The 12,937-nt window shown below is 45.5% G+C and overlaps 1 protein-coding gene across 3 annotated transcripts in view; it reads left to right on the top strand.

Moving 5' to 3' along the window:
• Positions 1–12,937, top strand: part of MASP1 (MBL associated serine protease 1) — a 75,987-nt gene that overhangs the window by 47,870 nt on the left and 15,180 nt on the right. For all 3 annotated transcript variants that reach the window (XR_003760901.2, XM_016227991.3, XM_016227989.3), the window contains exons 9-10: positions 2,772–2,909; positions 8,921–8,995. Coding sequence is in view for 2 of the 3 variants with exons in the window: in XM_016227991.3 (XP_016083477.1) it covers positions 2,772–2,909; positions 8,921–8,995 (213 nt within the window). In the remaining variant the exon portion in view is untranslated. The remainder of the gene's footprint in view (positions 1–2,771; positions 2,910–8,920; positions 8,996–12,937) is intronic.

Below are 12,937 nucleotides of genomic sequence, written 5' to 3'. Positions count from 1 at the left end.
GTCATGAGGAAGTATATTCAGAAAAATCTGGCAGGTTGAGCAACTGCAAGAGCTGGGGTATATGGCCTGTCTGCCCAAGTTGAGGAGTTCCCCCAAAATTCCAGAGAAACCATCTCAAAATATGAGACTAGAAAGAGCAACTTGCCAAGGCAGATGTTCAGCTTTTGAAATCCAACTCTGACAGTCCTCACCTCTTGACTGGATAGTCTGTGCTGTCCCAAAGCTGTGACCTTTGGCTGCCATCTCCCTCATAGTGCAGTGAAAGGATCTGTTTCTACCCAGTCCATCCCATTGGGAGATTTGGTGAGCAGCATACCCAAAGGTTCCAGATTACCTTGGGTCATTCTAGGCTCCAGGACCTCTGGAGAGATTCAGAAACCAGAGACCCTCCCCCAGGCCCATCCCCACCTCCACCTTGGGAGGCATCCTTGGAAGTGTCAGATATGGTTCCATAGGCTTCAGAAGGTCTGGGAACTTCAGGACCAAATTAGAATTCCAGACTCCTAAATTGAAATTGGGAATTAGTGTGACCTGAGGACCTGGATTACAAGCCTGGTTCCACCACTTGTCTGCTATGTGACCTTAGGCAAGTCACAACTTCTCTGGGCTGTTACCTCATCCCTAAAATGGGGATTAAATACTCCTCCCCTCAACTTAGACTGTGAACTTCATGTGGGACAGGGACTATGCACAAACTGATTATCTTCTATCTACCCCAGTGCTTATTAGAGTGCCTGGTACATAGTAAGCACTTAAGTACCATTAAAATATTAATAATAATGATAGTAATAATAATAACCAAACCCCTTTGGAGAACTCCAAAAGTCCCCTCTCCCAGCCCCAGTCACCAGGGTTCTTAGATCTAGGGGATTCAGCTCTCTCATCCCATCTCCTGTGATGCACCATAAATTTGGACACACTGAATTGCTAATTCTGTGAAAGGGGATCTAGTCTGGCTATCTAATAGTCCCTTAAGGTACCTCCAACAACTCCTTCTATCACTCTCACTCTCTAGGCCAGCATACAATTCCAAAAACCACCAACCAATTTTCCCTATTTCTGCTAATCCATTGCCCTTCGTCCATCTCACCCTATGCTCTCTCTCCCTCTTGCCCACTCTTGGTCTCTCTGCCAGGGAGGCAGAGGCTTGAAATTCAATTTAAACTTATACAGGGGTTGGGGAGACTATAATTAGAGAGGGGCTGGAGAGAGCCAGCTTGAGGGAACTGGGTTCCAAAGGCTTCCAAGAATTGGGAGGCAGTGGAAAGAGCACAGGACTAGAAGTCAGAAAGCCTGGGTTCTAGTCCTAATTCTGTCACTGGCCTACTTTGTGACCTTGAGCAAGTGGCTTAATCTTTCTGGACCTCAGTTTCCTCACCTATAACGTGGGGATAATTATATCTGCCCTCCCCCAATCTGCCAAGGACGTTATGAGGTTAGAATGAGATCATGGAAGTGAAAGCACTTTGGCAAAATTCATTCATTCATTATTTATTGAGTGCTTACTATATGCAGAGCCCTGTACTAAGCCCTTGGAATATACAATTCAGCGACAGAGGTAATCCCTGCCCAACAAACGGGCTTCACAGTCTGAAGGGGGAGATAGACAACCAAACCAAACATCAAAGTCCTTTATAAAGGACAAGATATTAATATTGAGTTTTAGGAAAACTTGATCCATGGAATTCATTGCAGCCAGGATAGCAATCAATCAGTGGCACTCACTACGTGCAGAGCATTCATTCATTCAGTAGTATTTATTGAGCGCTTACTATGTGCAGAGCACTGTACTAAGCGCTTGGAATGTACAAATCGGTAACAGACAGAGACAGTCCCTGCCCTTTGACGGGCTTACAGTCTAATCGGGGGAGACAGACAGACAAGAACAATGGCAATAAATAGAATCAAGGGGAAGAACATCTCATTAAAACAATAGCAAATAAATAGAATCAGGGTGATGTACATCTCATTAACAAAATAAATAGGGTAATGAAGATATATACAGTTGAGCAGACGAGTACAGTGCTGAGGGAATGGGACGGGAGAGGGGGAGGAGCAGAGGGAAAGGGGAGAGAAGAGGGTTTAGCTGCGGAGAGGTGAAGGGGGGTAGAGGGAACAGAGGGAAAAGGGGAGCTTAGTCTGGGAAAGCCTCTTGGAGGAGGTGAGCTCTAAGTAGGGTTTCGAAGAGGGGAAGAGAATTAGTTTGGCGGAGGTGAGGAGGGAGGGCATTCCAGGACCGCAGGAGGACGTGGCCCAGGGGTCGAAGGCGGGATAGGCGAGAACGGGGGACGGTGAGGAGGTGGGCGGCAGAGGAGCGGAGTGTGCGGGTTGGGCAATAGGAAGAGAGAAGGGAGGAGAGGTAGGACGGGGCAAGGTGATGGATAGCCTTGAAGCCTAGAGTGAGAAGTTTTTCTTTTGTGCGGAGGTTGATAGGCAACCACTGGAGGTTTTTAAGAAGGGGAGTGACACGCCCAGAGCGTTTCTGCAGGAAGATGAGCCGGGCAGCAGAGTGAAGACTGTGCTAAACATGGGACCCAGCCTATGAACACCTGAATTAATCATTGTAAGAGATTGTGGAAGGTGCACTCAGTACATTAAGGTGGGGGAATTGGATTTTAGCATCTCAAATGAAGGAGGGGAGGAGGAGGAAGGCATCCCACCTTCATGGAGCCCAGAACTTCACCAGGTAAGTGATCACAGACAAACAGGCAGCAGATGGCCACAGAGGGCAGTGGCTAGAGAAAGGACCTGATTGTCTTTTCTCCTTTCAGTTGCAGACTGCAAAGCCCCTGTCAACCTGGAGCACGGATCTGTCACCTTTACCACCAGGGACAACCTCACCATATACAAATCAGAGATCCACTATTCCTGCCAGCAGCCCTATTACAAGCTGTTCCCAAACATCACTGGTAAGAGCCCAAGCAAGCACTGCAGTTGAGCAATAGGGAAATGAGGCTGTCAAAGGGCAATGGAATTTATACCGACTGTGTTCAGTTAATTGATAGTATTGATGGAGTGCTTACTGTGTGCAGAGCACTGTGCTAAGTGCTTGGGAGAGGACAACAGAGTTGGTAGACATGTTCCTTGCCACAAGAAGCTTACAGTTTAGAGAGGGAGATAAATTTTAAAATCAATTATGGATATGTTACATATGTACTGTGGGATTGTAATGCTGTATGGTACTCCAAAATATGGCCAGCAAGTGAGAGAAACTCTGTTTGAAATGGTACATTTGCTCAGTGGCATAAATAGCTTGTTATGGCCAGTGAACATGTCTCCCAAGTCTTTTGTATTCTTCCAAGAGCTCTGGACACAGTAAGTGCTTAATATATTCCATTGATTGATTAATTGATTTCAGCACCTTCCCGAACCCCTCTAATGGTTGGAGGAAGAGCAAAGGTAATAGCAAACTGGGCAGGGGTGTTGGATGTTCTAACAGAGCCTAAGGAGAGAAAGGGCAGAGGTAGATGCAGTGTCCTTTAGGCGTACATCAGGGTTTCCTTTGATATGAGCATGTGCAAGGTCATAGGCCAGGGGAAAAAAAATCATTCAAACTGATCCTCTATTTCATTCATTCAGTAGTATTTATTGAGCGCTTACTATGTGCAGAGCACTGTACTAAGTGCTTGGAATGAACAAGTCGGCAACAGATAGAGACAGTCCCTGCCATTTGACGGGCTTATATAGGGTTCTGAGTGCAAGTCCCTACTCAGAAAGGGACCTTGGAGTTATTTTCATCTGTTCCTTCAGTCATTGTGACAGCAAGGTGTGGGAGCATCCACAGAAGCAAACAGAATGGGGGGGCATTATCTGGAGGAGAGAGAAAACAGCCCCAAAGCAGGGTTTGGTTGCTAGAAAACCAAGGTTCCCCTGTACCAGCATGCTGTGTGTTATTCTGGAGACCACAAGCAGAGGGAGGATGTCAAATAGCTAGAGGAAAAGAAAAAGCAAAGGGAGAGGGAGCTTCTCCTGCTGGAAGACGGCTGAAATGATGAAGTGTAGGCTGGCCCCTAATCCAATTCCAGTTCAGTCACCACACAAACATCCATCCTCATCCCTGACTGACTGAGGGATTCTGATCTGTCCCAACATGCTGTTGCTACTGACATGGGCACTAACTCAGGAAGCTCCAGATGAAGTATCTGATAATCATGATGACATTGATTAAACATTTATTCTGTGCCAAACACTGGGGTAGATAAATGATAACCAAATCTGATGCAGTCCCTCTCCCATACGGGACTCCTAGTCTGAGAGGTAGGGAGAACAGGTCTTTTAAGCCCATTTTATGGATGAGGTAACTGAGGCACAGAGAACTTAAAGGACTTCTTCAAGGCCACGCAGCAGACAATTGACAGAGTCAGGTCTAGGACTCAGTTCTATCTCCCTGGCTTTGGTTCTTACTACTAGACCACACTGCCTCTGATTTGCAAATGAATTTGAGAGAATTAACTCTCTCAGAAGTTTTAAAAGAGCTGTAGTAAGGGAAACTATCAGAACTCTTTCCTCCCTCTTCCTACCCCCACCCCTCCCAACATGTACTTCCTTGGTCCCTCCAGTTAGGTATTCCTCAAGATTTCTGAGTGCCACTCTACCCCACCCTGTTTCAGAGACCACTGTTTTTGCAATTCACCATTGATCTCTCCAAAGAAAACCTAGTTCCATCACCTATATCAAGCTACCTGCCAGGATTTTTCCTGTATGTTTATACAAACCAAAAGTAAAATCCATGAAACCTAATGCTGGAAGACGTGGTGAAATGTTTATTCCCTCTCCATCCAGGAAGATTGTGTTCCAGCCAATTTATGGTGTGTCCCTTGCCAGGGCAGTGCCTCTGGGCTATTCCAGACCCATGGAAAGCAGCGTGTCCTAGTGGAAAAAGCATGGGCCTGGGAGTCAGAGTACCCGGATTCTAATCCCACCTCTACCAATTGCTTGCTGTGCGACCTTGGGCAAGTCACTAAACTTCTCTGTGCTTCAGTTTCCTCAACTGTAAAAAACAAGGATTCAATACCTGTTCTCCCTCCTACTTGGACTGTGAGCCCCATGTGGGACAGGGACTGCGTCTGACCTGAATAGCTTGTATCTACTCTGGCACTTAGAACTGTGTTTGATGCATAACAAAGTACTTAATAAATACTATAATAATAGTAAGCCAATGTGGCTCTGGGCACACTCAGGATCCAGGTGTGACTCCTAGCTGAAGGCTTAAATGCTCCCACCTCATCCCTGAGAGCAGTACCTAGGCATCATTTCAATCAATAAATCAAATTTATTGAGCACTTACTATCTGCAGAGCACTGTACTAAGCACTAGGGTACTTCCCTTCTGGGAGACAGATGCTTTCTCACTGCATCTGAACCACCTGCTAGCCCTCCTTTCCTGGTAGCACCATGAAAAATCTGCCACTAGCAATTCCCATCCCTTAGCCTGCTTGTCCCATCTACTGGTACCTGTGTCTCTCTACCCTAGTACACAGCAGCAACTCCTTAGCAAGTAACAACTTCTGAAGCATAAATTTACAGGGGCTTGTCTTCTGGAGTCTGGAGGGGCAGGATGGCAGTGGATCAACAGGCGATTTGCATTACAAATAGCATCTGGACAACACAAGGCTTCTGGCATTTTGAGGTATCATCACAGCTTTGGAAATGGTTTTAGTCCCTCATGTCAGGTCTCTCAAGTCCAGTCAATCAATTCATGATAGTTATTGAGAGGTTACTGTACATAGAGTCCTGTACTAAGAGCTTGGGAGAGTACAGTACAGTAGGGTTGGAAGACACGATCCTGACCTCAAGGAGCTGATAGTCTAAAGGTTCCAAACACTCATTGCCTGAAAATATTGGTGCTAGAAAGTTTTTAATTCTTACCAAAGTAAGGAACTGATAAGAGAAAGAAAGGCCCTTTGGACAGTCATGGATGCCAACTCCACATGGAGAGGTGCAGGGAGTAATAACCCTACAACTTTCTAAGATGAACACCCAGAGTTGATGACCTAGGATCTCTGACAAGACTCGGGGTTGAAAAGCACCCCAAATCTCATCCCTTCCTGGTCCTCAATCTCATTCAAATCCCAGCCCACTCTTTGCCCCTGCACTCCCAACCCAGAGAAAAGTTGGCACCTATGGCAGAGGTCATATTTCAGGATTGGTGAACCAGCCACTGAGCCAGTGGCATCCACCTCACGGCATAAAGCTTGAAAGGCCTGGAACCTACTAGACATTCAAGCCAGAGTCCTAGGGATGGAGGGGTTGAGAAAAGAGAAAGGAGAGTAAATTGGAAACTTCTGCTCTTTCCCCATTCCTCCTTCCTCACCTACTAGAGAGAGGCCCTTTCCTCAGAGGCTTAGAAACTAATAACAGCACCTTCTAACTTCCCCAACTTTTCCCTCAAATAACCTATTTTGTACCTGTCATTCTTGAATGTAACTAACCCTTCCTTGAACCTATTGCTATTTCTGGTCCGCCCAACTGTCTGGGTTAATGGAATCATTCTTCCCACACACTGCTGAAAAAAGGCTTATCCTTTTGACAAGCGACTCCACCACTTGTCTGCTGTACGACCTTGGGCAAGACACAACTTCTCTATGTGACGGTTCCTTCATCTGTAAAATGGAGATTAGGACTGTGAGCCCCATCTGGGACAGGGACTGTGTCCAACCCAAGTACCTCGGATCTACCCCAGTGCTTAGAATAGTGCCTGACACACAATAAGCACTTAACAAATACCACAATTATTACAATTAACATTAATATTATTAAATATTTTTATTATTTTGAACCCTATTACCCTACTATCTAATTGTTCAGCCCCCATGACAGGTGCCTAGTTCATCGATTAGACTAGAAAAACCTCATGGCGAAGTGGAAAAAGCATGGGCTGGGGAGTCCAAAGGTCATGAGTTCTAATCCTGACACCGACACTTGTCTGCTGAGTGGCCTTGGGCAAGTCACTTCACTTCTCTGTGTCTCAGTGACCTCATCTGTAAAATGGGGATTAAGATGGTTAGCCCTATGAGGGACAGGAACTACAACCAACCCAATTTGCTTGTATCCACCCCAGCGCTTAGTACAGTATCTGACACATAAAGCTTAAAACCCCCCAAAATTATTACTATGTTTAATATAAATATTAATTTATATTATCTTATCATATCATAGCAAGCTTCAGCCTGGCCGTATTTGTGTTTGCCTGGCGTAGGACAGAGTAAGAATTGGGCTGCACCAGTTGGGGTTGCTAAGGATAAGAGAGGCAGTGAGGCAGCCCCACTTTGTTTTAAGTGGCCATGACACTCCAGCTCCAGCTCTATTTTCACTACACCAGTAGAGGTGCTGCGGATGGGAGGATTAGGATAAAGAACAAGGTGACCTGATGTCACATTTTCGGCAAAAGATTTCTAAAATATGTAGTTCACTAATGCTCACTTGTACACTTTCAATCAATGGTATTATTTTTCACCATTGGTATTTATTACTATGTGCAGAGCACTGTACTAAGTGCTTGGGAGAGTACAATAAAACAGAGTTGGTAGAAATGTTTCCTGCCCACAATGAGCTTACAATGTATAGACTTCCTTATTCCTTAGTGCAACACTTCGCACAAAATAAGCACTTAATAAATACTATTACTACGAGTGCTAGTAATAATGGTATTTGTTAAGAGCTTACTATATGCCAGTCACTCTACTGAGTGCTGGGGTAGATATAAGATGATCATGTCAAACACAGTCACCCTCTTACTCTAAAGTGGTGAAAGGACAGGTATTGAATTCCCAGTTTACAAATGAGGAAACTGAGGCAAAGAGAAGCTCAATGACTTGGTCACGGTCACATGGCAGGTAAGTGCCAGAGTTGGGATTAAAACCTAAGCCCTCTGATTCCCAGGCCCATGTTATTTCCACTAGGCCTTGCTGCTTCTCTGTCCTGCTTCCCACTCACGCTTTGAAAGTTGTGTTTATTGCCCTTAAAACCCTAGAGCTTAGAAGAATACACTGCAGGAGGAAGGAAGGCTGAGGGCTCCCTACAAGCCTAGCCTCCTGGGGTCAGGGCCAATGTAGAGTTTCAACCACTAAAGATCCCCATACCTACTGTACCATATTGGAGAACCTGGCCTGGCACCTTCTGCCACCACCATTAGGCCAGAAGAAGCAGTTGTGGCCCCTGTTCAACTGGGCCATCCTGGGCAGGACCATCAGAGTCATTGTAGTGGCTATAACGAGGGGAGAAGGTGGCCGGGTCTGAATTCCCATCTCTCTCCTTTTCTCCCTCTGTCCTCTTCCCCATCTTAATTTTGTGCATTCCTACTGTCACTTCCTTTACCTTTCCCCCATCTTGCCTCTTCCATCACCCAATAACTCCTGGCTCTCTGTACTTTTAGGATTTTCCCTTTCCTTGGAATTTGGCCACCTTAAGACAATACTTGCTTTCACATGGTCCTCAGCCAGGACTCCCTGAATTATTGCCAAAGTGGTGCCTGGGATTCCATCCGTCACTTGTATTTATTAAACACTTACTGGGGGCAGAGTATTGTATTAAGTGCTTGAGAGAGTAAATAAAAATAATAAAAATTATGGTATTTATTAAGCACTTACTATGTGCCAGGCACTGTTCTATATGCTGGGAAGGATACAACCAAATCCGGTGGACACTGTCCCTGTCCCACATGGGGCTCACAGCCTCAAACCCCATTTTTCAGATGAGCTGAGGACCAGAGAAGTGACTTGCCCATGGTCACACAGCAGACAAGTGGCAGAGCCAGCATTAGAACCAATGACCTTCTGATTCTCAGGCCTATGCTCTATCCACTACACCATGCTGCTTCTCCTCAACCCATTCTCTGCCCATTACGTGCTTACAGTCTAGAGGGGAGACTGTCACTGACTCTCTCTCTCCCTTTTTCTAACTCCATTCTTTTGCTCCTCTAGGCACATATACCTGTGAAGATAAAGGGGTCTGGAAGAATGAAGAGTTGGGGAGCAAACTACCCACCTGCCTACCAGGTAGGTACCTTATCTGCACAACCATTCCTTTCAGCGCATTTTGTCTTCTGACCCCAAATGGAGAAGTGGTTGTGATTGCTAATGCAAATATACATAGAGAGAACTTTGATTTTCTTCTAAGAGATTTTTATCAATTGGGTCACACGGCTAAGCCTGCAGAAGGGGAACAACAGACTGTGACTTTGCTCTCCTGACCTCAGCTTCCCCTTCAGGCAGCTGTTCCTGAGTAGGAGCCAAAAGAGCACTCTGTCTTTCTGGCCCGCAGTCTGCCTTCTGATTTCTCCCATCACCTTTGCCCTACGCCCAGCGGCCCATTTGCCATCCTGGGCCAACATGCCCTTGCCATGCAACCCTCCCCGCAAAACAACCCACTGGGCCCTTCCAGAAAGTCACATTGCTGGGAAAACTGAGTCACCCGAAAGCTGTAGGGCTGCCCTACAAACCAACATGTCACATTCCACTCCAGCCTGCATCTTTCTTTGATCGGGCCTAATCCTCCCTTAGCTGCCCAGCTTCCATCCAGACAAGGGAGCCCCCCGGGCCCTTTCTCTCTCTGTGTGGCTTTACCTACTTCCACACACCCTATAGTGACCCTTTCTCCAATCAGGTACTACTTCCAACGTGGGGATGGGGACTCCAGGAACAGAGTTGCTATATCTTTAAGCATTTAAATAATAATATTGAAGGTGATGATAATGATGAACATCATCATCATCATCATATTTGTGGTAGTAAGTGCTTACTATGTGCCAGGGACAGTGCTATGCTCTGGGCTAGATACAGTATAATCAGATGTGATATAGTCCAATATGAGGCCCACAGTCTAATGGAAAGGAAAGCAGGTATTTACTCCCCATTTTACACATGAGAAACTGGGACCCAGAGAAGTCAAGTGAGTTACTCAAGGTTCCACAGCAGGTAAATGGTATTGTGGTATTTGTTAATCACTTAATGTGTGTCATGCTACTAAGGCAAGTAGCAGAGCCAGAATAGAACCCAAATATAATAATAATAATGTTGGTATTTGTTAAGGCTTACTGTGTGCAGAGCACTGTTCTAAGCACTGGGGTAGTTTCAGGGTAATCAGGTTGTCCCACATTAGGCTCACAGTTTATCCCCATTTTACAGATGAGGTAACTGAGGCACAGAGATGTTAAGTGACTTGCCCACAGTCACACAGCTGACAAGTGGCAGAGCCGGGATTCAAACCCAAGACTCCCAGTCCTGTGCTTTTTCCACTAGGACCCCCCCTAGACTGTGAGCTCAATGTGGGCAGAGCATGTCTGTTTGTTGTTGCATTGTACTCTCCCAAGTTCTTAGTACAGTGCTTTGCACACAGTAAGCACTCAATAAATGCAATTGAGTGAATGAATGAATAGTATGTTTGCTTCTCCATTTTCATATATTTATGTTTGAAAAGTGTTTTTAGCTTGTTGGGCTTTGGGGTTTTTTTCCTCTCACAATCTCTCTATGGTGCTGATACTGTTATCCCCATTTCACACTGAAATGAAATGTGACTCAGACTGGGGAAGTGATTTGGCCAAGATTCTTGGCCTGTGGGCAGGGCTGCCACTCATCGGGTAGGCAACTTTGTCACTTGAGAGAATCTTCTGTGGTGTAAGTTGGAAACCCACCCTGTGGCTCCAGAACCAGTTCAGTTCACTGAATTGTCCTGACAGTTGCACTTATCAGAAATTAGGGCTCTACTTCACAAATTTTTGCGGTCTCTCTCCCCTAGCTAGCATTTCCTCCTCCACAAATCATGGCAAGATCTATCCTAGTTGGGCAGAACTTTGAAGGTTTTCTCTCATCCCATCCTCCCCAGCCATTCAATGGTTGTGGAAGGAGAACTTACAGCCTCTGGCTTGGACAAGGCCAGATTTTGGTGGACATGAACAAAATCAAATTCCACAAGGGAGAGAACATTCACCTTAGGATGAGATAGTCGAGTTCCTCCGTGCGGGCTGCTGGAGTATCTGGTCTTGGGTCTACGAGGGCTGCCACGCTGATGAGAATAGACAATCCAGGTGCTCAGCATTTTCAAAAACTTTCTTTACTGACCGAAAACTGCCAGGCCCTTCAACTTCCTGTGCCTGTTGCCTCTCTGCATTCAACTTTCTGAGAAGTTCAAAAAAAGAGAAAAATATAGATCTCAGTTCAGAGACATGAAATTCAACTTGCTTCAGTTTCAAACGCACTGAGGTAGCATTTCCTCTGACCTTTGTACCCAGCTAGGCCAGTTCATGTTCTCCTACACCCAGCTAACGATCTCCATGCAGCGTTTGTTAAACAGCTGTGGTCCCCATGGTGTTTCAACCAATCAATTAACCAATCAATAGTATTTATTGAGCTTTCACCATGTGCAGAGCATTAATAATAATAATAATAATGTTGGTATTTGTTAAGCGCTTACTATGTGCCGAGCACTGTTCTAAGCGCTGGGGTAGACATAGGGGAATCAGGTTGTCCCACGTGGGGCTCACAGTCTTCATCCCCATTTTACAGATGAGGTAACTGAGGCACCGAGAAGTTAAGTGACTTGCCCAAAGTCACACAGCTGACAAGTGGCGGAGCCGGGATTTGAACCCATGACCTCTGACTCCAAAGCCCGGGCTCTTTCCACTGAGCCACGCTGCTTCTTACATGAAGCGCTTCATTACATGAAGCGCTTTGAAAACTACAATATAACATAGTTGAAAGATACATTCCCTGCCCACCACAAACTATATTCAGAAGATCTAGGTTGTCATCCTGGACTTTCTGTGTGTGTCAAGTGCTCCAAAGGATAATCAGGCTGGGGCCATCACAGGTCTCCTCCACTCCAACAAATAGAATGGGAGAGGGGAAGGGCCAATGTCCTGTCCTCTCTCACACTGCAAAAAAAGGCCTTGCTGCCTCACCCTGGGTTTCTCAGCCCTAAATGTTTGAATAAAGAGGCCCAGCCAGAAGGCAAGAGATGTCTGGACCCTGCTCTCATCATCTGGCCCTAGAAATCTGAGCCTCAGCTTCTCCTTCTGAAAAGATAAGCCAAGGCTTCGAGGCTGAGGAGAAGTTAGGGCCTCAGGGTTAATCAATCAATTAATGGCATTTATTGAGTGCTTTATAGGTGTTGTAAAAGTCATTTGGTAAGGCAGAATGTGGTGACTTTGCACACTCGGACTTCTGAGTTTAAATGTGGAGCTCTCACCTAATAGGTTCAAGGATCTTCCATGGCCCCAGACCTGTGGCAAAGACAATCCCTCTGGCTGTGGTTGTTACAGTTGGGCTTTGAGTCTCAATGAGTCCCAACCTCTGCTCCCCGGCCAAAGAATCTTATTATTCTTTTTGTTTTGAATTATTTATTTATAATAATAATAATAACAATGGTATTTGTTAAGCGCTTATTATGTGCCAAGCACTGTTCTAAGCACTGGGGTTATCAGGTTGTCCCACGTGGGGCTCACAGTCTTAATCCCCATTTTACAGATGAGGTAACTGAGGCACAGAGAAGTTAAGTGACTTGCCCAAAGTCACACAGCTGACAAGTGGCGGGGCTGGGATTAGAACCCATGTCCTCTGACTCCCAAGTCTGGGCTCTTTCCACTAAGCCACATTGCTTCTCTATCCTCATCTTCTTTATCCTCATCTTATGTTGTTTCACTGATTTTTTTTTCCTGTTTCTCCTTATCAGTCAATCAATCAATGGTATTTATTGAGTGCTTACTGAGTGCACTGGGTATTAAATGTTTGGGCGAGTACAATTCAACAGAATAGGTAAACACATTCACTGCACACAATGAGCTTATATTTCTGTCACCAGTCTTGTCTCCCCACTTTTATACTTAGACCGTCAACCCCTTGGGGCCCAGAGACCTGGTCTAATTCCCACCCATGTACTCTTTCTTAATGCTTAATACAGTGCTTTGCACAAAGTAAGCACTTAAAAAAATACTGTTCCTACTA

Source organism: Ornithorhynchus anatinus, chromosome 7 (assembly GCF_004115215.2).
Source record: "Ornithorhynchus anatinus isolate Pmale09 chromosome 7, mOrnAna1.pri.v4, whole genome shotgun sequence".
Taxonomy (NCBI): domain Eukaryota; kingdom Metazoa; phylum Chordata; class Mammalia; order Monotremata; family Ornithorhynchidae; genus Ornithorhynchus; species Ornithorhynchus anatinus.
The sequence above is the reverse complement of the archived record's forward strand: the minus strand, read 5'-3'. Positions and strand labels throughout refer to the sequence as shown.